The sequence below is a fragment of the Dicentrarchus labrax genome, unplaced genomic scaffold, assembly GCF_905237075.1.
Source record: "Dicentrarchus labrax unplaced genomic scaffold, dlabrax2021, whole genome shotgun sequence".
Classification (NCBI taxonomy): domain Eukaryota; kingdom Metazoa; phylum Chordata; class Actinopteri; family Moronidae; genus Dicentrarchus; species Dicentrarchus labrax.
The window spans coordinates 19197467-19224156 of NW_026136722.1; the positions used below are offsets into that span (position 1 = coordinate 19197467).

The following is a 26690-nucleotide window of genomic DNA, read 5'->3' on the forward strand; positions in this document are numbered from 1 at the left end:
AGAAATGTTAGCGTCGCTGTGTCATAAAGCTTCAGATTTCCGTTTTAGTAACTAGTTTTAAGTTCAATTAAGTTACCTCAACAATAAAAACTTTGTTACCTTTACTCAAATCATTGAAATCAAAAATGTTTACAGTTTTACAGTGAATCAATTTGCAACCCTATTACCCATAAAATGTTAATATCCTTCAGTTATTCAACAGCAGTTTCCCAAAACATTATTTGGCTGAAATTAAAAGATTGACCTTTTATTCTAATTAAAGGTAATAAAAGCACGTTTAAATTACATGATGTACTCTCTGTTGAGTAAAATTAAAACATTTTGTGAACAAATTGTGCAAATTAAGTATTTTTCTGTTATTAGCCAAGTGCTTTTATTCTGAAAAGCATCAATCTGGTTATTAAAGGGGAGTGTTTTCCATTAATTGCTTTCTAGGCTGTTACGAGAACAAGAACATTAAAGCTTTTTGTACCACAGTTGAACATACAATAAGCAAGCAGAGACTTAAACCCACAAGCATTAAACATTCAAACAGTCTGTGTAAATCCTGCTAAATAATTAAAAGCATTATAAATCATAATTCTTTGGAAGTGTGGTTTCTATCATAAAGAAAATGTAAACTTTAATATTATAATTCAGTGTTTTCAACTGAGAACCAGTAAAGTGCCCTTCCTCTGATCCATAGATTTATAATAACATGAATACCAATCACAGGATTACGGGAACGTGCTACAGCAGAACCTGGAAAGGATTGTGATCGGAGTTTATAGTTAAAATAAATCCCATTAAATCCAAGCACATACATTTTGTCTGGAATTAATTATTAATGGAGCAGCTCCGGGTTTTGTCTCTTATTGACATTATAGATTAGATTAAATCACGAACGGCTGCAATATTTCTATTCTCTCATCAGCCGTTTATGAACAGATTGACATCAGAACATCAGTGTGTTAAATATGTAGGAATTTTTATTAAATGACAAAGGAAGGTTCAGAACAGCTCAACATGGAATGACACAATAAAAGGTTAAACGACAAAATAAGAATAAACATTTAGCAGTTTAATGATCAGGTTGCAAAATAAAACAAATCATTCACATTAAAGAAACAGTCTGAAATCATCTCACCGTTGGATTCTTTCTTTTAATGAGAGCTAGTTCAGGCTGATTGTTATTAAGAATTTAAGGACATTTAATTAAAAATGACATTAATTGGCACATAAATGAAGACTAATGCCGACAAACTGACCCTTCTTAACTGCAGTCCAATAGTTCCAGTGTATGGAGTAACTATGGCAACAAATTAACCTAAAACAACAATTTAATTGATTAATTCATTTAATTTTGCTCTTAACAATGAAAAAAACCTTTATATTAAAGAGAAATTATTTTTAAAAAATCATTTTTTCCAGTTAGTATAATTTCTTTAATACTTTAATAATATAAAATCTAAGACATTACAACTATCTACATGGTCAGTACAGTTAATAATACATAAATACCTGATTTATAAGTGGAATTCTGACCCTTTGTTAGTGGATCCAGGGTTTAAAAAGAAGCTATGGAGTGAGTTAAGGGTCCTTTTCCCCCCGGACGAGCCCCCATTTATCACGACAAAAATGGGAAAGACAGCGTTGCAAAAAAACTATCAATAATTAATAATAACAACTAAAAATAACCTCAAACGCAACTTGAAATATGAGATGTGGTTGTCTGCAATGTCAACGCCAAACACTGAGTCACTCCGCTGATTTGATGACACGTTCTTTCTTGTGCTACTGTAACGCTATGTTTTAGCATTTAGCATCATCCCATAATTATCAGCTGTGCTCACAGCGGCTGCTTTATCGTCTCGCTTTAACACGACTTCCAAAATCCCTCTACAAGCTCTGATGTTCAATATTACTGTACTAGTGGTGACATAGCGATTCTAATAATTAGATGCTCTATTTTTTATGACATATACTTTTTTGATTATGGGATATCTTGTGTAAAGAAGCTGTCATTTCATCCTGGAGGTGGCGTTACAGTCTGGATTGAGATGCTGCTGTGGTTCTATTGGTTTATGGCACTTATAAGAGGTATTTCCACTGTCATATAACCAGTGGGCGTAGGGCTGCAGCACCCTTTAAATCTGGTATTTATGGCAGAAAAGAGGTTTTGCCTTTTATTTGACCAGTTTCAGCCACTAAAGTTTGTTAATAATTATTAAATAGGCTATAAATGAATCTGGCCATCAATTTATTGAAAAAAAAAAAAAAACATTTAATGCATCAGACCTTCTCTCCCCATCCCTGCATATACCACTACCATTTTTTAAACTTTGCGAGATAAGACATGAAAAGTGAGACACGACAGGATTAGCATGACATTAATGAGAGTAAGTTCAATCCAATGTGTAGGACTCCTGTGTGTGACTGTGGCTGTAAATGTGGAGGAGAAACCAAAGGGGGAGTCTTCTATAAGCAACAAGTAGAAGTGATGACCCAGGTTCAGAAATATTAGAGACAGCGCACAAGTTGGAGTCGAACCCTCGACCGCTGCAGCGAGGACTCTCTGTACGTGGAGAATTACAAAAGGAAAGAAATTGCCTGGGCAATTATATTTTCTTTTAGTCTATTCTCTTGTCTTTTTATTTCCTTTTGTAAGTAACTGTTAGTGAGGCAGGGGGTTTCAAACATGTACCCACCCCCCGGGCTCTGAGGAGGGAAGCTGGCTGTGCGACATATACCGATTCTTACTGACATACTCTGTGTGTGACTTCGTTTTTATGTTACCTCTACCAAACCACACTGTCTGAAGGGAGGCTGCAGCGGGCTCCGTTTTAAAGCTAGAGTGAAGATACTGGTAGCGTATGACACACAGCATGCTAGCATATCTTGAAGCTGTCTGCCATGCCTATTTTTAAAAGGGATCCATTGACCTCTGACCTCAAGATATCTGAATAAAAATGGCTCCCCAAGAGTCCCCCCATTGCAGACACTTTATGCTACTCCAATGCAGTTTGTTTCCTGTGGAATAGTGCCTCTCCTGTGCACAGAAGTCTGGAAACAGCCCTGACTCATCATATCACTAGGAAAAAGTGGTGTCTGCTGGTGAATTAGGAGTGGGATATGTCAATAAGAATCGGTATATGACAGTGGGAAGCTGTGTGCCATAAGTCAGTGGAACATAAATACAAGTGTTTTATAGCTGATCACAATGAGCCGAGAGCTCAAATGTCCAGTGTGTGAACTCCAGTACATGAACTAACTCTGTGTGTGTTTGCTGGTCATACAAACAGAAGGTTTCACCAACATGTAACAGAAAAACAAGGTCACAGAAAGAATAGTTTTGGTCCTTTAGTGTAGTTTCCTTATGAGAAACACTATAAATCAATGCTCACCTTCCAGCCTCAGTGAGGAGGTCTGAGTTCTCATATTTCATTTAATTTCTGACCTCAACATCACAAGAAAACACTGAACTGAATGTCCTCTTATGATCACAGCTCTTACAACAGCAGGACGGGACTACTGGCTGGTCTTTATGTTCGTTTGTGCTCTAAAACTCTGATCAGAAAGCAACCGATCAGATAAAGTGTGGCACCTTCAGTCTCGCTCTCCGTGACGTTCTTCATTCGTCTAACATGAAAGCAGCATAACTCTAAAAAGGTCCTCGTACCGAATTCACCCCCCTTTCCCCATCTCCCCCACCCCCATCTGTCTGTTTCCATCTCATTATTTATTCAGACACTTCCCTTTCCTCTGTTCCCTCATCTCTCCTTTTCTCTCTCCGTCTCCCTCTCTCTCTCTCCCCATATTTCTGGCTGGTGTCTCTCAGTCAGTCTTGGTGGTTTTGTGCCTCCAGGGGTAAATCAACTCCCCAACAAACAGCTTCTTGACCAGGGCAGCCCACGAGTCTTTGGGGTAACAGCTGTAGGTCGGGGTGCGGTAGGTCTGGACCACTGTGCTGCACTTCAGGGGGTTAATCTGAGGAAGTAAACAACAACAAGAGCCTGATGGGAAGAACAAATACTGAAAAAGACTTCAGTAAAACAACCAGAACTACAACAGAGTTCTCTATTATACAGGTTCTCAAAACAGACACGGATGCAAAACAGAATAATAAACAACAACAAGAACATTAATAAGACTTTTGGACCAAATCCTTCAGAATAAAAGCATCGTCCGTCCAGGTGTTAAACTGAGATAAGATAAAACATCACAGTGAGGGAACATTTCAAATAAAATAAAATGTATTCAAACATTTAATCTGTTAGAAAATCAACATCAGTTTTTATGTACAATGCTGAGAGTAGCCTCTGTATAATTTTGTTAGTTAATAAGTTACATAAATTATACATAAAGTGGAAGGACTCCATGTTTGGAAGTTGTTCTCAGCTGGAGGGAACTGGACCAACTCACCTCCATCAGCAGGTGTAGGGCCGTCCCGGGCTCCTCACACAGGACCCTGAACTTCACACCCTCTGGAAAAGTACACACACACACACACACACACACACACACACACACACACACACACACACACTCTCAATAAAGAGTACAAGTCTCATCATGTTGTCGACCATCGGTCTGTACAATCACTGATTTAATATGAACTCACACATTCAGTTTTCCACCCGAATAAACTAAATTGAAGCAGCCAAGTCTGTGTAAAATTTGAGCAGTCTATACTTTTATATTTTAATATAATACATTTATTGTATTTACAGCACCTGAAGTGAGCAAAGCATAAATCCAGTTAAAGTTTTCAGATCTGTTTCTCTTGATACACATGTTCTGGGCTGTTATAATATAGATTCAATTCTCTGTGGCATTGAACCGGTCACTCCACCACCTACAGACGCCACTGGGACTGAATGATGAATTACCTTCCTCTTACACTCAACTACTTACATGGATTTTTCACTACTTTGCTCGAGACAGGATACACATGGACGTGAACACAGACTCTCAGGTCCATTTAGAAATGTCACTGTTTGTATATGCATGCATTAATGCTGCAGGAGCTTTTCTGTTCACTGTTGTTTTTCTGTTATTATGATGCATCATGAAAGCATTGTTGTTGCTTTGGGAGCCTGTGTGATCTGTTGTTCGGTGTACTGAATGTTGATCTGATGGAGAGAAATATGATTATTGTAGTTTAACATACAGAGATTTAGATATATTGTTTGTTGATTAAAATCTGTTTTTTATTTATTTACAGTGCCTGTGTCCACTTTATGTACACTGATGGTACTATAGTCTACTCTTCCAGCTCCATGTATGTGTTTTGGAGGCCGTCACATTGTAAACTGACGTCATTAATGTCTTCCTGCTGCGCGTGGGGAACCAATGTCAATGGCAAACCATTGTCCTGATGAAGGTCTGGTACCAAAATGCTGAGAATAAATGTTTCTATTGCAAGTTAGACAATTCATCTTTTCTAGCTTTGGACGCTCATCCTACTCTGCAAAGAAAAATGACAATCTGTCTTTTTACTGCTCCACTATTGCCATTGTGCAGACCTAAGAGATTCTATAATGTATCCCTGTGGGACTATATGAGTAACTCTTAGTGACTAACGACTAAATACAGCCTGATACAGGACTATAAGGAGTTATATCAAATAGCATTGGATTCAAAACAACTTCAATAATATGTGCTTTGATCCAGTGTAAAACTGATATTTAACACGTAAATGTTAGGTTCTGATAAATATGTGAATCAGAAATGTTGATTTTGTCTCAACAGTTTCCACAACAGATTCTGTCTCCACCTCTAACAGAAAACTTTCTTTGGGGCTTTTCATTAACATACTAAACACAGTTGTTAGTAATCAGCAGGTTAATCAACCGTTAGAACTCAACTTTCATCTTGCCAAAGTTTTAGTCTCACACAGACGATAATGGCGGCGTACCTGCAAGTCTGTAGGAGCGACAGACGCGGAGGCCCATCGCGAACAGAGGGAAGGAGTTAATGAAGTCCACACTGAGGTGGAGGACGCCCTGGAACAGCACCACCACCAGCCGCAACTGCACAACACAGGGACACACGAGTGTTAAAAACAAACACATCATACTGCAAATAATGAATAAATATTCAACCTACTACAAGGAGGTTTTAACTGGTTATGAAACATTCTCAGGTTAATACTAATGTCTATATATTACCTACATAAACAGACCATCAGAGAGAAGATTAGCCATTTCTATAAAGTTATTCTTAATGTCGGCCACCAGGTCGGATTCCCCTTGAAATCAATGAAACAAGGGGGTAGAAACACTACTGCTTCTGTCCACAGTGTCTGCCAGAGGCAACATAAAATGAAAGTTCAGCTACTCTTGAATTTTGTTAATTAGGAAATGGACCAAAAAAAAAAAAGGTTTTCAAACCAATCATCTCCTATTGGATGTGTTCCTAGTTTGCATTACAAGTGACATTTCATGATCTATTGACAGAGATACTCCACCCAGATTCTATTTATAACTATCAAAACACACCCAGTGCAGAGTTTACAGGTGGTTCAATTTGTAAGTAGGGCTGTGTATTACATACCTATCTATACATATTCCAATTTATTTTTTAATTTAAAGATAATTTTAAGAAAACTTTCATAGTATTAAAAACACACCATCGTCTGCGTAGAATCTGAGTAAAATAAAGACCAGAACTGTAAGATCTGCATTTGTATTGATCAACAATCCCTGTGACGTCCAACATCACAGCCCTCAGTTTACAACACTGCTGTCTCGTAGTTGGAGGTTAAATACAGTGCTTGTGAGACACAAATATACAATATAATATGAATTCAATGAATACAATATCACAAAGCAAAATATCACGATAGGATATTCCATGATAGTCAACCCACCCCAACAGCATCTGTTTCTCATTTTACCATCTACCACCGTCATTCTCAGTCGACACAGAAGCTGCGGTAGCATTTGGGGGAACACTTAACTTAATGTTTGTCATTTTGATGACAGAAAAATGTCGATTTAAGAGTCGACTTACAATAATCGAACCACAATTGTCATTTTTGTGGCCATTTTCCTCTATTCGCTCTATTTTTCCAGTTCTGTCACAAGGAGATAACCCTCATTCTTAAGACTTAAGACCTGGTTGTTTTTCCAAACAGCTGCCAACGCGTTCAACACCAGACCCGTTTGAACACGAGTCAGCAGGGGTGATGTTGGATCTTTCATCAGCTGATGATCACATCAGCTGATGAAACCTTCAAAGCTCATTTTCAGACACATTACAGTAGATTTGCTATTTAGAAATCAGCCACAAGAAATATGAAGTTATGAGTCTGGATTGTTTACCACTGGTGCAGAACATCAGTGTGGGATATAAATGTGGAAACCAAGAGAAATTTTATTGGAAATTTGGAACGGTTAAAGGTAGTTGAAAAGTTTGGAACAAAAGGCATTTTCAAGGCTGATTCCAGTATTTTAAGACTAATTATAGGCCACTACTTAATATATATATAAATAAATAAATAATTTACCAGTGTTCCTGGTCAGTGTGAAGAAAGCTTTGAAACAGCATTCACTGCTCTGTCATTTCCTGATAATTTCAAAGGAACTTTAATGGGAAGAACATCTGGTGCTTATTATCAGGAAAATAGAGACAGAGTTGATGTGTCCCCTGATCTCTCTGGAAGAACTTGAATTAAACCAAGGCAATAAATATGTTTTTGAGAATTTCTGTCAGTTGTCTATGAAAAGGGGTTATTATCAAAGGGTGCTTTGACTCATGACTTCAGTATTTCGAGGTCTGGAACCAGGGTTGCAGAGCTCTTGACGTGTGACTCGTCTTACCAGGGTGAAGACCAGGTAGTAGAGAGCCGTGGTGGGCAGCAGGAACAGCAGGATGGTGAACAGCAGCGTTCCTATGAAGAGCTGGAGCCCCACAAACACATTCACAGTGAACATTTGTATCTCTGCGACGATGATGATGACTATGATATATGTATATATGTGTGTGTGTGTGTGTGACCTGGTCCACGTCATATGAGCAGGAGTCCACCCTCTGCCGCAGCACGTTCCACTTCTTCCCTCTGAACAGCCTCCAGAGAGACGAGAGGCCGTAGATCTTCAGACAGTACAGCCTGACAGACACACAGACAGTACCAGTTCAATAATAACTCAGTGGGTGCAAACAGACGGAGGAAACCGGGGAGAGAGTCGGGGAGGAGAGGGAGAGTGACAGAACTGGGTTGGGGAAGTTGAAAATTGATCTAATGTGAAGATCTGAAACATACATACAACTAACCTAGCTCTCTTCTTTCTTTCTTTCTTTCTTTCTTTCTTTATAACCACGTACCGCCACACGTTCATATGGGGAATCATCCTCTGCCAACACACCCAAAGGTTCAGATCCAACAGAGTTTTAATGGTGGAAGTGCTCTCACTTCATACATAGTGTATAAAAAGAGGCAACAGAAATTACTCGTTTATATGTTACTGCAGTGTGATGTGCAGATTATTGACAGGCAATTGATTGGGAGAGAATATGTATCTCACCTGGTCTTCTTCTCGGACAGAAAATGGAAACAGAACTACCCCCGGATTCTACTGTAATCCTATATATGTTTCATTTTAAAGAAGACTGAGAGGGGGTTCATTAATACCCTCTAAAATGTCCCACATTATCCCTCCGAAAGATCTTAAAGACAGAGAAGCTTCCTGAAGCTAATTCTGAATACGAGGAAAGGTTTGATTCATCCTCTCCGGAGCAGAAAGTGGACTGTGAACGCAGCAGGGGAGGTATTTTTAGGTCCGGGCATACAGATTTAATAACTTACTTCGACAAAAGGTTCCCAAACTGAATTTAAACACATATTCCAAGAGCTGCTGGAGCATAAATATATAACAAGGAAAAGTGGGTAATATTTTATTATGCACCAGGGGCGAGGGAGCCAAGCTATCTTTAGAGCAAATGCATAATTTAGTCAAACCTCTCTCTCCTCCAGCATCCAAGACTATTATCACAGTGTTCAGTGCCTTCCATCACACCACGCATCGGCCTCTACAGCCATTAGTCCTCCTGGTTTAAATCAATCTGAATGGACGTCAGAAGGAGGTGAGAGAATTAAAATATCACCAGACTCAGGCTTTAATGACATGTTAGATGTGAGGACATGCCCCAACATGTTGTCAAAGAAGATCAACAGACAATACGACAAAAGGAACCAGTGACTTAGCTGAAACTATATTTAGAGCCCAACATTTCTCATTACCTCCACCAAGGACAGTTTTTAATTTGTCTGTCAGCAGGATTACAGATGTAGAACGAGGTGGTAAATAGCAGCTATAAGTTGTAGTAACACGGCAGGTTTTAGCATTTCTTTTTGTTGCTCTCTCTTTGTGAGTCCTAATTTTTAGAGAACTTTAAACCTTTATCATTTATCATGTTTGTATCATGTTTGTCTGCTATGGAAGCCCTTTTCCACCAATGTGATGAGAGAAAAAAGACTAAGTCATTCGAATGAGAAACCTTAATAAAATATTGTCATAGCATCTCAAAATAATGACTTGTGTGATACTGAGTCATCATTTTGAGATGTCAAGTCAAAACCACAATGGTGGTCGGCGCTTATGGGCCTGCTGCAGACAATAAAAGGGAAATATATATTATAAATTACAGCAGATAAATTAGTGGTTGGTATTAATCATGATTTATTTTAAAGTGTTTGTGTTGTATGATGTTTGTTTGATGTTTATTAAGTTTTGACTGAACTGAAAAAATAAATTTAAAGATTCAGAACTGTTGTTTGTTTTTGTTGCGTTAATAATAATAATGTCAGTTAGATCTGTTTAGATCAGAGCTATAGAATATTAAACCATCCATCTTTGCTCAATACATACACACTACATACCCTCTGGTGTGTAAAAACTACACCACTCGCCTTTCAAGCATGTATGAGAAACTACAGTAGTCATGAAACTCGGAAAAGGTTCCTATCTGGAGTCAGTGTTTGGTTTGTCCTGTAGAAACATGGCGGACCCTGCCACTAGAAAAGGGACCTGCCCCCTCTGTAGATAAAAATGTCTCAATCTAAGCTGATTATACACTAATGAAAACATACCTATGAACATTATATTACAGTAATGTTACACACTGGAGCTTTAAAGACACAGATTTCTACCTCATGGTGGCGCTAGAAGAAAAATCTGAGGAAAAAAACAAACATGAAAATATGAACAAGCTTCTGAAGGATCCAGTGACCTTGTAACATTTTCATTAGGTCCAATAGGAAGCAGGACGTGTTCATACTCTTATATTCTACCATTAGCAGTGACTGTACTGGTTGGAGTGTGTACCAACTGCAGCAGACTGAAGGAAACAACTTGGAGCACTAAATTATTTTATACAAGCGTTCTGACCCAGTTATGCAATAGTGACGTAAAAAACAAAACATCCTGTTCTGCAAGTCAGATTCGGGTGAGTTATGTGTCGTTGGACCAGTTATAATTGAAGGGATAATAACAATGTCGCTCTCTTAATGTTTGCTTCACGCAGCATTTGGACGTAGTGGCTGTGCTTCTTCTGCTGTTTATTCTTTGGTTCATTTCCTTATGTTTTTAAAGCTCTCCTGAACCTTTAGTCTAACAGCACACAGGAAAAATAATGAAAAACAAAAAGGATGGTCATGTTGCATTTTGCACTGTTGCTCTCCTGGTGCAGATGGAGGCAATATAACGGGCACTCAACCCCCGCAGTGGCATTGAAAAATGTTAAAGTGAGACTCTAATGTACGGGTCAATATGGAACTGTGATTAAAGTGTCTTTACTACAGCAACAGAGGAAGACAAATGTAGGAAACATACGCCCCCTGCAGGCAATCAGCAGGAACATCTCACACACGTTCCACATCTAACTGACTTTAAGGTTTATTTCAACCAAACCAGAGTTGCTGATTGTTGTTGGAACAGTCCAAAGACAAACAGAGGGTTTGACTTTAGTGAGTTTTATTTAGTTTCTGTTGAATTTGGTCACTTTGAACAACAGTTTAACCCTTTGAACTCAACAGAAAGTGTCCGTCACTGCTTACACTGGTATTTTGGCTTATTGTGATGTGATTCTTGCAGTATGATTGATGATATGATGATTCACATCCCTAACATCTGTACAACCTCAGCTACAAGGTTACATACGTCAATAAAACATAATAATAATAATAATAATAAAAAAAGTACTGAAATGGAGTCAAACATTTAAAAAATACAAACATTTTACTAAATGAAGACAAAAAAAGTGATTCAAACGATTTCTAAATGTAGAAATATGAACAAAATATTTCTCCAGAAGTTATTTGAACTATTCTTTTTGTTTTTGAGATGAGCTCATTTATATTTATATTTTATAGCGGCTCCACGCCAATCGGCTTGGCGACATCGTGCACCGTCGCCACGTTCTGCACGTAACATAACGTAAAGTAGTGACGTCACCCAGAGCGCACACAGAGAGGATGTTAAAGACTGAAACAGCTGCAAGAAGAACAAACTCTTTCACTGTTTGTTTGTTTTAGATCTGCAGGAGGTCTGCTGTTAGAGGGAAACAACTGAACCTGTGCCGGGTTCCTCACCTGGCTCCGTAGACGTAGAAACAGTAGATGTGGAAGGTGAGCAGGGCGACCATGTCGGAGAGCAGCGACAGGGCAAAGGTCAGGCCCAGGCAGGCTGACAGGCCTCCGTACCACAGGATCCCCTCGATGAAGGGGGACATCAGGTGGATGTAGCCTGGATGGAGAGATCATACCTCAAGGTGAACGTCATTTTAAGAACCATTTTAAGAAAAACACAGTAGTCCAATGTGCCCAAAGACTAAATACAGTGTGAAAAGAAAAGTAAATGTCAGTTGCGGGCACAAATGGGTTGATAGACACACGGAGAACATCAGTAATCAATATACAGCTCTGGGTGTGTGTGTGTGTGTTCCTTTTGTACTCACTGATCCAGAGGTGAATGTGGTAGAGGAAGAAGCGGCCCAGAACCTGGTCCAGGGCCCGGTTCATCTTCAGCCCCGCAGGAGCTCCCATCAGCCACTGCAGCAGCTGCTCCAGCTCTTTGGCCACATGCTGAGGAAGAATTACAGTCGTCAGCGGACGGCAGATTATTTCTATCAAACTTCAAAAGGTCAAAATGTACTTGCCTTGATTACTGTGTTCAGATTTAAATTTCTAACCTTTCTTGCAGTAACTTGTTTTTTTACAGAAGCTGCTGTACATTGCATACATTTTAAAGTTTAAAAGTTTAAAATGTACGTTGACTTTTGAATAGAAACCAAAAAGTGGCGTCACACTCACTGTTTTCATCCCTGAGCAACGTTTACTTGTCTGGTTCAGCAACTGTTGGCTTTGAGTAGAGCGACTGAAACTGCAGTTTTTATCATCTACATTTGTGAATTAATGTTGAGTTTTATTCTGTTTCTGTCCACTTTAATGAAGTTACGATGATCTGAAGGTAAAATGAGTGTTTGTGTCTCTGGAGTCTGGTGGAGAGTGATAGTGATATTATGGCTGTTTGTGGTTAAACTAAAGGTCTATCTCTGTAGGGATCCTTTCCATAATGCTGTCAGACACTGACAATAACAACCTGAGTCTGTCAGTGGAACAAACAACAACAACAACAACAACTACTGTTAGTGGAACAAACAGCAACTACTGTTAGTGGAACAAACAAAAACTACTGTTAGTGGAACAAACAAAAACTACTGTTAGTGGAACAAACAACAACAACTGTTAGTGGAACAAACAACGACTACTGTTAGTGGAACAAACAACAACTACTACTGTTAGTGGAACAAACAACAACAACTGTTAGTGGAACAAACAACGACTACTGTTAGTGGAACAAACAACTACTACTGTTAGTGGAACAAACAACAACTACTGTTAGTGGAACAAACAACAACTACTACTGTTAGTGGAACAAACAACAACTACTGTTAGTGGAACAAACAACAACTACTACTGTTAGTGGAACAAACAACAACTACTGTTAGTGGAACAAACAACGACTACTGTTAGTGGAACAAACAACAACGACTACTGTTAGTGGAACAAACAACTACTACTGTTAGTGGAACAAACAACTACTACTGTTGGTGGAACAAACAACAACTACTACTGTTAGTGGAACAAACAACTACTACTGTTAGTGGAACAAACAACAACTACTGTTAGTGGAACAAACAACAACTACTGTTAGAGGAACAAACAACAACTACTGTTAGTGGAACAAACAATGACTACTGTTAGTGGAACAAACAATGACTACTGTTAGTGGAACAAACAACAACTACTGTTAGAGGAACAAACAACAACTACTACTGTTAGTGGAACAAACAACAACTACTGTTAGAGGAACAAACAACGACTACTGTTAGTGGAACAAACAACAACTACTGTTAGTGGAACAAACAACAACTACTGTTAGTGGAACAAACAACAACTACTGTTAGTGGGACAAACAACAACTACTGTTAGTGGGACAAACAACAACAACTGTTAGTGGAACAAACAATAACTACTGTCAGTGGATGGATTTTGAAGGGCGCCAAGATTACGTTGCGGCCATTGCAGCTCGTTTAGAGAATATTTTTCTATCTAACTCTGTGAATGATGGATTTATTTCGAGCGAATCAGAGTTGGTGATTGTTGAAACAGCAGAAAGAAATTTTTTGGGGAGTGTTATTTTGTTTTTTTGACTGATATATTGTGCAGATCTCAGCTGATGTAACACACTCACATCAGCTGCAGGCACCAGTGTGTTGGCCAACATGGTGATGTGGTTGTCTCTGTAGAGCCACCAGATGAGCAACATGCCCAGAGCCACGTCCACCAGGAACGACACCAAGATGTTGGCTTTCCTACAGACAGACAGGCAGACAGACAGACATGAAGGTAAACCCCCTGAAACGTGCACATATATAATAATCTAAAGGTTGCTGTGTAATTCCCTTAAAGACAAACTATAAACCCGTCAGTATCAATCCAGAGCGGCTGCAGGAACATCGGGGAGTTCGACCAACAGTTACCTCATAAACTGCGTGTGTCCGACGGCCGGTTTCATCGAGCTGAGCGTCCTCATGTGTTCGGTTCTGTAGCTGAGCTGAACGCAGGTGGACAGCTTACTGGACAGGAAGCGCAGCGGGTAAAGACTGAAGAGCCTAAAGATTAAAAACAAAGAGTTACAGCGTCTGGAGCCGCAGACAGGAAGTTAGAAAGTATTCAGACATTGTCGATCGGTGTTTTCATAGGATCTGTTGATTAAACGCCACGGACCAACGAGAACTCAAGCTGAGCGTCTTTAAAGGGTACTGATTTCTCTTGGAGGAGTTTGTTCAAATCCAACACCTGGAAACAGCAAACACTAAATTGTGAGTTTCTGATCATGTTCCTCCCCGTTAACGTCCTCACCGGATGCCACAGATCCAGGTCCATATGGAGAGCAGCCAGCCGATGAGCAGGCAGAGCGGCACCGACGCCTGTTTGAGCAGCTCCACGATGATGCTCGCCTCGCGCCCTTCCGTCTGCCAGTGAGTCGACTTCAGCGGCCCGTCGTCGTATCGGTCCAGGAAGAACAGAGGCTGGCTGCGGGCCACCGTCTGGAACACCTGCAGCAGAGGATTATGGGATGGTGTGAGCACTGCACTGCCCCCTGTTGGTCATTCAGAAGGTCCCTCGGTCTCGTACCTGTCTCAGCTCAGATGGCGGATCAGTTTTAGGGTCAGAAACTCCGTTTTCGACAGGGTGAAGCTGCGACTGCATCACCTTCCTCTGCTCGTAGTGGACGAAGATCACCTTCTCCTCCTCTTCTTCCTCCTCCTCCTCTTTGTCGCCTCCAGCCTCTCCATTGGCTTTATCGGCCTTCTCAGTCTTCTTCTTACTCTCCCGTTGAACTGCTCGCCCATCTGCTCGGGACAGAGAATAATTCATTAACAACTCCTGAACATAAAGTCCAAATGAATCCATCCAACAACCTGATACGACCTCTTTCGGTTTAAAACGCCCATTTTGAACTTTGAAATAGTCCGAAATGGATTCAGCAACCTCTCCGATATTGTCCAGATCCACCAAACTGTAGCTGAAATATTCCATTATGATTATTAATGCTAATAATAATAATAGTCCAACGTATACCATCTAACATCTGAATGCTGGGGACCCAAACTGAACATTTCTAACATAAAACTTTGGAGTACTCAACGTTTCCGGGTTCACATAGACTATAAACTGAACCCTGGTGATCAGGATGTTGTCCTGAACCTGCGACAGTCTGAGGGTCTTACTCTGATCCCGGTCGAGGATCTGGCAGGTGAAGCCCGTCTTGCCGATCTCGCGGTTGATCTGGAGCCAGCGTTCCTGGGGGAAGATGGTGCTGAGGTCCCTGAGGAAGCTCTCCATGCCCTCCTGGCCCTCTTTGGGTAAACTCCACGAGCCCAGCACCGACAGCTCCACCCCGCTCTGGGCCTGCATCTGGGGGGGAAAGGATGGAGGAGTGTTACCGTAATCTCACTGTAAGTTAGGAAGTTGGTTTGGATGGTTCTTCCCGCTCTCCCCCGGCGCTGCACTGACCTGCTGGATGTACTGTTTGACCTGCCCGGGGATGAACGGGTAGTGGATGACCGCCAGCACAACGGCAGAGTCGTGGCCGGAGATCCAGCGGCCGACCATCAGTCCGCTGTCCGCCCGGTTACAGCACTGCGGGAAGAAGACCTTCAGCACCATGACTGCAGCTCGGGTGGGGGTGGGGGGGGTTCGGCCTCCAGCAGCTCTGGTGATCTGAGAGGAAACAACAATCAGGTCGGGTTCTGGTTCTAGTTGGTGCTCGGGATGGACTGATTTCATAAAGACTCAGTTACAGTCAACAAAGCAGCAGTGAGTTAATAATAATATGTAATACATCTGCATTAAACAGTGTAGAAACTCTAGAGCTGTGTTCTGTGTGTAGCTGATTTAATCAATAATCTATAATCAATAAACAGTGTAGAAACTCTAGAGCTGTGTTCTGTGTGTAGCTGATTTAATCAATAATCTATAATCAATAAACAGTGTAGAAACTCTAGAGCTATGTTCTGTGTGTAGCTGAGTTCTTATATTATCCCAAATGTTTCCAACAATGTTCAAACTCTGAAATCTGTCATTTTACTCAGCTGCTGAAGACTACCTCTCCTCTGTTATGTTGTATTTGTGCTGCTGACATCCAATAAATCAGTTCATACCTGATGCCGAATTGAAGAGGAGCTCCTTATCGATCATAAACTGGATTCCTGCTTTAAGAAATGTTTTTATTGATCAGAGCGACGGCGGGAAAAACGTAAAACCTCCCGGTTTGTGGAGGGAGTTCGGTGAACGTATCCGAACTGGACGGTTGACCTCATCTGATGCCCTTCACATACTGAAGCTCGTTGCTGTGGCAACAGAAAAAGCCCGCGGCGGGATCGATGTCAGTGACAGTGACGTCGATGAGTGACGCAGTGGAAGTAGGTTAACAGTCCCGTTAAAGAGTTTAATACTTTAACTTTAACGAATAAAACTGATCCGGCTGTTCAAAGTGAGGCCGGTTCCCGCCGCGGGGCCGTCGGACTACACAGAGGCAGAGTGTGAGCGCGGGAAACTGATGTTATTTACCTTCTTTACGGCCGACAGAAGCTCTCAGCTTCCGTCACTAACGTCCAACACCGGTTATCGAAGCGGACACCGGCGACATCTTTGTTGTTGACAGTCCGACGCTTAAAATGCTCCGGAGAGAAACACGTTTATAAAAGTTCCTCTAATAGACCGTCGAGGTTTTCTTTATTAAAATGAACTAAAGTAATAATAATATATTAATTAATAAATTATAATATGGTAAAGTATTACTACCTCTAGTATTACTATAATATACTACATTAATACTGTATTACTATAGTATTATAATACAATATTAATACACTCTAGTATCACTGCGTACTTTACTTTAATATACAGTGATATGTTATATAACATAATATACATATATATATTATAGTATATAACATAGTCAATAGTATAGTAACATGCTATAGTATATACTATATATTTAATTAATACTGTATTATGTCCTCGTAGGTTTGTTGTGTTAGTAGTTTTTTTTCTGTAGTATTTAATTTCATTAGTAATCTAGATTGTATTGATATACTGTTTTAAATAGTATTACCATATATTATATTACTGGTGTATTGTGTTGCTGTAGTTGTTTTTTAACGTACTATAGAACATTAATAATAAAATAATGACTTAGTGTCACAGAGTTTCTCATTATAATGACTTACAGAATCCTTTTTATTCATTCATTAATAATGATAATAATGATAATAATGATAATAATGATAATAATGATGATAATGTTCCTGTTACTCACCAGTGAACGTCCACTGTGTGCTGCTGCTGTGAGGGTTGATGGTGAATGAGGAGTTGGCCCAACTGTAAAGACATTTATCTCCTCCTGCAGTGACACAGCAAGAAAAGAGCGGGATTAAAACCTCAGACGGACTAAAAATAACAAGAATATTATTCAAAGTTTATTCGCATCAAACACTCAATACTTTTAAAGCACTTAGTGTTTTATAAATGTACATATTTAAAGGTGATTTAACGTTTTCAGCTGGAACTTTTACTTTAAATCTTTCAGAAATCTTATAAATCATAGATGATATGTTTATTTTATATTCTCTATATAATATAATGTTTAATTTGTTTATTTATATATATTGTATGCTTCTGCTTTCTATACATTTTGTTCTCATTAATATTTTAATATTCATTATTTTATGTGTTAATGTGTTTGTAAAGTCTGTATGTTGTTTTTATTCAATTAAACAATAAACTAATTCAGATTAAATAAAATAAAAACTACACTACCCAGGAGGTTTCGCGAGAAATCCTCGCTATGCATTGTGGGTAATCAGGAAGTAAACAAAGACACGTTGAAGATGGAGCCTTCAGAGCAGAGCCGAACTCCAGACGGGGAGATAAGAAATAAAACGGATATTTTACGGGACTTTCAGGTGTCTTTCTTCGCCATGAGTCGGCTGCTTTCTTTCCCCTGGACGGTGAGTAAAAACTCATCCGGTCTCCATTCACTCAGAGCGAGCGCTGCACCAAACTCCATTCAAATAATCACCAATTTGTGATTCGGCCCTAAAAAAGAAACGACCTCAGAGTCAGAAAGTGTCTGAAGTTATCTCCACACTTCAGCGGACTCCTCTGAGTAATCCGGCACACAAATGATCCACCAGCAGATCTGAATTCACACTAATAACCTTAAATCTTCTTCAGGTCCTGTCCCCCTTTGGGTTCTGGGTTCTGGGTTCTGGAGACCCAAAGTTCACGTTTTACAATCTGAGAAAAAATCAGAATTGAACAGTTTTTCAGTTCAGTTCAGATGTTTTATTGGTTACATACAGAAACAATGTGTGAAATGCTTTAATGATGTACAGTCTATACATTAGACTTCAGTCTGTATTCATGTGAATAAAACACATTTACAGATATTTTGTGACCGTGGAAGAAATATATTTCACATTTTAGTAGTTTTTATTGAGATTAAAGTCCAAATACTGAGATTAAATCTACAGTTTAATCCACTTCATAATCTAATACTTTCAAACATAATTTCTACTTTCCAGTTTTTAGAAAAAGACCTTGAAAGCAACAAATCATCAGACCTGATTTCAGACATCTTAAAACAGGTAAGTGGGCTCAGACACACACCTTTTAACTCCTTTATCATCATCAAAATTTAATACAATGATCAATAAAGTGATCAATAATGTCTCTTCTGTGTCTGACAGACGTGTCTTCACTCTTTGTGCCGGAAGTTTCCTCCATCGGTCAGATTCAGGAGATTGTTCCTCTCTGAGCTCATCAGACGGGTCAGTCTGTCCCTGAACACCTCATCATAACTCTTTATATAGTTATATATTATACATTATATTATATATTATATCTTTATATATATTATAAATTATATTATATATTATATCTTTATATATATTATAAATAATATTATATATTATAAATAATATAATAAATCATATTATATATTATATCTTAGTGTATATTATAAATATTATATATTATCTTTATATGCATTATAAATAATATTATATATTATATCTGTATATATTTTACTGTTTCATTACCCCCTGATCTTTTCGTTTAGGTTTCCAGGAAATGATAAATGTTATTATAGTTGGTTTAGTTTAAATTAAGTTGATTTTAAAGTGAATATTCTGTTATTTATCGATACAACTAATAGTTACATCATCAATTAATCTCTTAATTATATTCTTGATTAACTGATGGATCTTTTTTTCTGTTAAATGTAAAAAGAAGTGTTTTTACATTTAAAAATATTCACATTATGTCATATTTAAGTTTTCAGACATATTTTTATATTTCTATATATTGTCTCTATTTTTATCTTTATTTATAGTTTAATGTTTATTCACCAATTTACCAAAACATATATATATATTTTTTGTTAACATTTAACATAACAAACATTTCCCGCCAGTTTCTCTGATATTTGTTGAGCCGCGGGCCGAAGCGTTGGATCGTCATCGCGCCGTAACGTAGCTCCTGTCGTCTCTCCAGCAGGAGGCAGCGGACTGCGACCCTCTGGACGAGCTGTACGACGCGCTGGCCGAGGTTGTCGGAGCCGAAGACACGACGGAGTGCTACAAGAGCTACTTACTGGTACAGACCGTCGCTGTATTGATTTGTGTTTTGTGTGTGATTCCTCCGAGTTGAATGTTCCTGACGTTGACGTTCAGGTCTTGGTTTCTGTCTTGCAGCCCAGCGGGGACGCCGTCAGCCTGTTGGAGAACGTAGCTCTGATCTCAGAGGGGACCACCGGCCTGGTGACGTGGGAGGCCGCTCTCTACCTGGCGGAGTGGGCTCTGGACCACCGGCAGGTCTTCAGCGGCAGGTATCCTCAAACTACCACAGGAAGAACTTCGGTCCTGAGACAAAGATTTTATTTTATTCAATGAAAAAGCCTCTAAGATACCAATGAAATGCGTCCCCCGTCCCTTCCTGTCCTCCGATCTGCAGGACGGTCCTGGAGCTGGGCAGCGGCGTGGGGTTGAGCGGGATCACCATCTGTCGCTCCTGCAGCCCGCGCCGGTTCGTCTTCAGCGACTGTCACCCCAGAGTCCTGCAGACGCTGAGGAGCAACGTGGAGCTGAACGGTCTGACGCCTCCCAGCGTCGGCGTGGAGGAGGTGGACTGGACGGCGGCGAGCGAGGAGCAGCTGGAACGGATCGGAGCCGACGTCGTCATCGCTGCAGGTCAGAGTTCAGAGAGGACGCACAACGGGGTCGTACATTCACAGTGGGGAAGGTTGAACCATCGAATGATTTTAGACTTCCAGCTCGTACACGAATATCTTGTTCTGTAGTTTCATTTATAATAAAATCTGTTTTATAAACTCTGTAAATGTTTCAGATAAATGTTCATGTGTGTAGAAACTGAAGCTGTGGTTTCAGTAAGTGTATTTAATCCGCTGCCCCCGCCGTGCAGATGTGGTGTATGACCCCGACGTCGCAGGCAGTCTGGTGAAGCTGCTGTCCAGGATCCTGAGGTGTTCGTCTCCGGAGGTCTTCGTCTGCTCCACCGTAAGAAACCAGGAGACGTACGGCGGCTTCAAGCAGCAGCTCGGTGAGAGGATCAACCACCGGACTGTACACGCTGAACACATGCTGCCTGTTGCTGGGAACTGACTCTGAATCTGTTTTGTTTTGACAGATAAGGAAGGAATCCGCCATCGTGTGGTCACAGGCGCCGTCGGCTGCGTGTTTCCGTACAGCAGAGACGGCGTTATAGAACTGATCCAACTGCACACGACTGCAGCACAATAAAGATTTTATTTACACAATGTGCATCGTAACAAAGTCTCTTTTATACATTCAACTGCTCGGAAGTAAGAAAAACTAAATCTCACACTGGAATGAAAAGTTAACCACAACCCCCCGTCCCCCGTCCCCCCCCCGTCCCTCCTTCAGACTACAGACATTAAACTCAACATGTACCGACTAACCCGACCTCCGCCCCGTTCTAGTGTCTGTCTGTCCTGAACTGAGAATAACGGAAGCAGACGTTGATGTCAGTCGACTGTAGTGTGAAACTGTCGGTATTGTTCATTAAGAGTCTGGTGTCCCTCAGGGGGCGGTGAGCAGAGGCAGGACGTTCTGGTCCCAGTTGTCGTCCCAGCGCTGCCCCCTGCTGGTGCGGAGGTTCCTCCTGAACTCTCCCAGTCTGCCGTCTGAGCGGGGAAACTCTGACAGGAGAGACTGAAACACACAAATATATAAAAGACCCGATCAGTGAGACCTGATCAGTGAGACCTGAACTGGATCCAGATCCTCATCTTCAAACACTGAACTCTGATTAAAGCTTTATGTCATATTTCACCTTGAGCTGCTCCGCGAGCTCCTGAGAGTCTCTGAAGATCAGTCCGTTCTCCTCGTGCTTCACCAGCTCGTGTAAACTGGAGGAAGAGAGTGTTAGCTTTGATTCTCACACTCACTCACTCACTCACACCTCTCTCTCTCTCTCTCACACTCTCACTCACACACACACACACACACACACACACACACACACACACACACACACACACACACACACACACACTTTGCTTTAAGAGTCTCTGAGAGGTTTTTAATGTAAACTTTCCTTCACAGAACTGAACAAGTTGAGATTTGAGCTACTGAGCTTATTAATAAAGTTTTATTACAACAGTTTGAATCCAGAAAGGAGCCGTGAAGCTCTGGCACCCGCGAGGTTGTGGAGTTGTGTGTTAGAGGACAGAGGGCTGCACTGCACAGCGAGGTAACTGCCAGTTTTAAATTCATTTAAAGTCAATATATTGTACATTTCCTCTGGATAACTCATCAGGCTCACAAATCTTTGAGCTTTAATGGCAGTTGATTCATTAACGGCTCCATTTCTCGTTAATTCACCACTTTAACCTGTGAAATCTGGATATATACATTCCTTGGAGCTCGCTGTGTGTTTCTGTTGGTAAAACTCTCACCAGTTGAAGTGGACGGCGCAGACGGGCAGACAGCAGCCGAACATGTCCACCACCTTCATGGGCAGATCCAGACCGCTGGAGGACTTGTGGAGACAAACCCCGAGATCTGCAGAGCCTGAAGAGACAAACAGAGTCTTCTTTCAATGGTTCTAAATAAATAATAAACTGGAATTAAAGAGGTTCTTTCTGTGTGAAACGTCCCCTGGCTGTCGGACTAAACCAAGTAAACTTTTATTTCTTTTTATTGATGGATTTTATTTTTCCTCCATAAATGTTTTAGATCTCGGTTCCAACCATATAAACCACTTTATGTAACTTTATTTTGAAAATTGCTGTATAAATAAAGTGTATCAAATTAATTAACTGTTTAATTATAGTTTTAAATCATAAATCCTGTGTATGTGAACGCAATAATAAATATATAATGTTTATTAATCTCACCCAATAAAACTGGATAATCTTCTGCCTCCAGCCAGGGAGTGCAGATCTTCACATGCTCCAAATGTAGAGAGTCAATGAGCTTCCTGTAGTGATCCTTCTGAGGACCCTTACCTGCACACACACACACACACACACACACACACACACACACACACACACACACACACACACTAATGAAACCTGCAGCCTGTTAGCGATCAGACATGTTGCCAACCAGTCTGTAACGTTACCTGTGATCACACAGACTAAAGACGGTAAGGAAGCTCCTCCTTTAATGAACCCTTCGTACTCTGTTGAACAAACAAACAAACAAACATCAGATTTGCTCTCTGTGTGTGTGTGTGTGTGTGTGTGTGTGTGTGTGACAGATATGTTTACAGCAGCAGGTTAAAACCTGTCGTACCTTCGAGAGCCGTCAGCAGGACGGAGAAATCTTCATCCTCTGTGGAGACAAACACACATCAGTTGGATTAAAGTGAACAACGTCTCCATTAAAAGCTCAGGAACAAACAGTGAAACACAACAACAACAATAATAATAATAATAATAAAGGGATAACAGTGAGTCAGTGCTAATGTAAAGGTTGATTCGGTACGTGGCGTTGATGTCCCCTCCCTCTCACCCGTCCAGCTGGTGCTGCTGAGCAACAGCGCCGGTCTCTCCGCCCTCAGGGTCACTGAGTCACTGCTGAGGTCACACACTGAGAACGCCGTCCTCTCCACCTTCACCTCCCCGTCCTCAGACCTGCAGCACACACAGCTCAGTCCCACAGTGTAAACCAGTGTGATACAGCTGACTGATAATAAACGGACCTTTAATGAGTCTTAATGACTTTAACTCTTACATAAAGCTCTGACACAGTAGACCTAAAACTCAGCATCTCCTTCATTTCTGTGAGGAAACTTAAAATTAAACTGTAGTTTTGTTTATGTTTAGACAGTTTACATTGTCTGTATGATTGTTATAAAACAGAAATGACACAATACAGACACAATCTGCTCAGAAATTCCTCCAAATCAGTGGTTTTACACAAACCTTCAGTTATTGTGTTCACTGTTTACAGATTATCAGCTGTTGTTATTGTTACACATTGAATATGAAATATCTATAAGATATGTCACTTTAGATGAGAGGTCTCCTTTAAGGAACCAGTGTTTTAAAGGACATCGTTATAAACAGGAGACCCTCACCCTTCGCTCTGGAACTGAGGGTACGTGTCGGCGAGCCTCCTGAACAGTTCGTGCTGCAGCTTCAGCGGCGTCTCTCTGAAGATGGAGGGCGGTCGGTCGTACAGAGTCGTCGCCCTGCGGACGTCAAACGAGTCACTTTAAATCAACGAGGACCAACAGGCTGAACGGTGCAGTGGCTTTAATCTCATGCATAAATCAGACATTTAAAAAACACTTCCAGCTCACTAGAGTCCAAAGGAAGATATCAAACAACTTGTTGGAAACACTAACAGAGACGCTTTTAATGAGTTTTATTCTGTTTCTGTCCACTTTAATGAAGTTATGATGATCTGAAGGTAAAATGAGTGTTTCTGTCTCTGGAGTCTGGTGGAGAGTGATAGTGATATTATGGCTGTTTGTGGTTAAACTAAAGGTCTATCTCTGTAGGGATCCTTTCCATAATGCTGTCAGACACTGACAATAACAACAACAATAACAACAGTGTGTGTGTAACGTTGTGTAACACCATTAGTGTAAAACGAGTCGTACTTGATGCCCCAGTTCTCCTGCAGGTCGTCCTTCATGGCGTTGGTGACACACAGGTTGTGAGCGGCCAGAGGGCCGAAGAAGTGTTCATACCTGGAGGCAGGAACACAGACGGATATCAGAGCTCTTCAAGAAGTCCTTCTCCTTTTACTACAGCGTCCTCAGTCAGTGACATCCCTTCAGTCTCAGCCCATAATGTCAGGATGTGTGAGACTCACCACTCTGCCAGTCGGACCACCGGGTGTCTCCGTCCGTGGCTCAGCGCCATGATGGTGTAGCCGTAGTTGTGCCAGTCGATGACGAATCTGCTGCCACGCAGAGCGCACACGAGCCACGCCACCGCAATGCCGGGCAGACCCGGAGGATTCTGGGATACAAAGACAAACACTAACATCGGACTGATAACGACCGATCAGAGCAGAGAAAGTCACAGCAGCTTTAACAAAGATTCAAACACAGATTCTGTTTCCTCTCTTCAGATCCACGCTGCTTCATTATAACTCCGTTATTATTCATATTTTACCTTTACAACGTCGCAGTTTCTGAGATTTGGGTAATATTTCCATTAACTGAGTCTAACCTGCATTAATATGTGAGACTGTGAGTCCATCTTCAGCAGCACGAGGAGCAGCTGCACACACTGAACCAGAACCTTCGTCACGTACGAGACGATCTTCGGTCCCACTGAAAGAGCAACGGAGCACACATGTGGAGTTTACGTCGTCCTGCTCCTCCAAACATTAACATTTAATCTTTATTTTATATGACTTAAATAAACCCGCAGTGTCGCATCAGTACTCCTGATAACAAACAGTTCCAGTTACCTTGAACGCCTCTCACTTCCTTTATGGGGACGATCCGGATCTTCTCCTCTCTCAGGACGTCCTGATGAGGTTTACAGTCTAAAAGGAGAAAATAAATTCAGTTTTTATGGAGATATTATTGTTTTTGTTGATCAGTTTGTAGGAAATGTGAAGTATTGATCTGTCAATGTGCTGAAGGGCCTTTGAGCAAGAAACTGAACGTGAATCAAAAACCACTAAAGGTAGACTTCATCACCACAGACCCTTTAAAACCCGAGTTCAGATTCATGAAACCTTTATTCTGTTCGATTCTCCACAGGTTAACAGCTGGTTCCGGTCCAACAGAGGAAAATAAAGGAATAATCCCACAATAAATATGTAATAGATTAATTAATAGATTTTAGCACTGTTGTTAATACGGACGCCAATTTCTTTCTGTGACAGGAAATAAAGGTTTCTGTAAGTTATTATAACGAGAAACTTTCTTTAATCTTATTATTCCTCATTATTATGACGTCACATTGGCAGAAACTAAAAACAAGATAAACTGTTCCTTTATTGATCCAACAGAGAATAAAGTGCAAAGGGAAGAAAAAAGGGTCAAAATAAATACAATAAAATAAAAATAACAAAAATAAAGATTATAAAACAGAAATATAGAAATTACCCAGCTGATCTAACTCTGTAGTAATTAATTAATCGATTGATTGATTGATTGATTAATAACACAATAACACGTGTTTGCGTCTCACCCAGGAACCCGACCACAGTGACGTCATATCCGTGTTTGCTGAGGGACAGCGCGTGATACTGCATCCGCGGGCTGCGACCGAGGTCCCCGAGCACGAGCACACACACCCGCCGGTCGGTGCCACCGTCCCGGTACCGAACCCACAGCGTCAGCAGCCCGGTGACAGCGGCCGCACACACCGCCGGTACCGTGACGTCACAACCCGCGGCGTAAAACGGCGCCAAAACTAAAGAAAAGACCGCGAACAGCGCGAGGGAGGCAGCGCAGGAGCCGCGCGCAGCCATGTTTGTTTGGGGTTTGTGATGACGCGGCTCAACGGAGGGAAGGGGGAGGGGCTTCAGATTTAAAGGGACCGCGTCAGTTTGTGACGCGTTCAGGGTCACCACAGGAATCACACCGTAACTCTGTAATAAAAACAGATATTTCCCTCAAACTAATCAATATATTTCATCTTTGTTGTTTAAATTAATTAAACGCATTGATTCTACTGTTGGTCATTTATTTCTGCCTTTATTATATCCAGAGTTCATCAAGTTATTGCAGAAAATTGATGATGAAGTCTCCAATATGTTTACATGGTTCTTTGTGTTATATACTGTATACTGCAAACACAACAACAACAACAACGACACAAAAACAAACAATTTTCTATTTAAAAATAAATAAATAAAACTTTAAATATAATATATATATAGCAGCTGTTACATGAGGCAAGTTCATGTTTCTTTTACGATAATTGGAGTTTGATGTCTAATGACAGTTTTTTGTAATGTAAACAGACTTTATGATAATAATAAACTTCATAATAAGTTTCTGTTGCACTAATGGATTCATTTGTTTCAGAAAGCAGCAATAAAATAACTAATACAACAGACAGTAGGATAGTAATAGGTAATAGATAATGTAAGGAGGATATTTTAAATTTAAA

At 40.6% G+C, this 26690-nt stretch overlaps 3 protein-coding genes across 7 annotated transcripts; 1 reads left to right on the top strand and 2 right to left on the bottom strand.

Moving 5' to 3' along the window:
* Positions 1-946: 946 nt before the first annotated feature.
* On the bottom strand, positions 947-16726 carry pigq (phosphatidylinositol glycan anchor biosynthesis, class Q). 2 transcript variants are annotated; one of them, XM_051388547.1, is made up of 14 exons: positions 16622-16726; positions 15566-15772; positions 15280-15466; positions 14684-14901; positions 14408-14604; positions 14026-14157; positions 13737-13857; positions 11938-12064; positions 11573-11726; positions 7981-8092; positions 7803-7883; positions 5897-6011; positions 4402-4463; positions 947-3966 (listed from the first exon to the last, which is right to left on the bottom strand). In XM_051388547.1, the coding sequence occupies exons 2-14, from the start codon at positions 15716-15718 to the stop codon at positions 3814-3816; spliced, it is 1812 nt and encodes a 603-aa protein (XP_051244507.1). In that variant the 5' UTR covers positions 15719-15772; positions 16622-16726; the 3' UTR covers positions 947-3813. The 2 variants fall into 2 exon arrangements, with proteins under 2 accessions (XP_051244507.1, XP_051244506.1); XM_051388546.1 differs by having other exon boundaries at positions 16213-16724.
* Positions 16727-17838: 1112 nt separating this feature from the next.
* eef2kmt (eukaryotic elongation factor 2 lysine methyltransferase) lies at positions 17839-20891 on the top strand. 4 transcript variants are annotated; one of them, XM_051388644.1, is made up of 8 exons: positions 17839-18063; positions 18640-18702; positions 18805-18885; positions 19613-19711; positions 19789-19943; positions 20069-20304; positions 20537-20674; positions 20762-20891. In XM_051388644.1, the coding sequence occupies exons 1-8, from the start codon at positions 17944-17946 to the stop codon at positions 20872-20874; spliced, it is 1005 nt and encodes a 334-aa protein (XP_051244604.1). In that variant the 5' UTR covers positions 17839-17943; the 3' UTR covers positions 20875-20891. The 4 variants fall into 4 exon arrangements, with proteins under 4 accessions (XP_051244604.1, XP_051244603.1, XP_051244606.1 ...); XM_051388643.1 differs by having other exon boundaries at positions 17853-18063; positions 19610-19711; XM_051388646.1 differs by having other exon boundaries at positions 17856-18063; positions 19810-19943.
* alg1 (ALG1 chitobiosyldiphosphodolichol beta-mannosyltransferase) lies at positions 20862-26074 on the bottom strand. The gene is made up of 13 exons (XM_051388649.1): positions 25764-26074; positions 25033-25110; positions 24789-24892; positions 24427-24575; positions 24212-24301; positions 23684-23797; positions 23116-23237; positions 22897-22935; positions 22724-22783; positions 22494-22604; positions 22053-22167; positions 21428-21503; positions 20862-21306 (listed from the first exon to the last, which is right to left on the bottom strand). Exons 1-13 carry the CDS (start codon positions 26044-26046, stop codon positions 21175-21177), a joined length of 1473 nt encoding a protein of 490 aa, XP_051244609.1. The 5' UTR covers positions 26047-26074; the 3' UTR covers positions 20862-21174.
* Between the last annotated feature and the right edge of the window lie 616 nt (positions 26075-26690).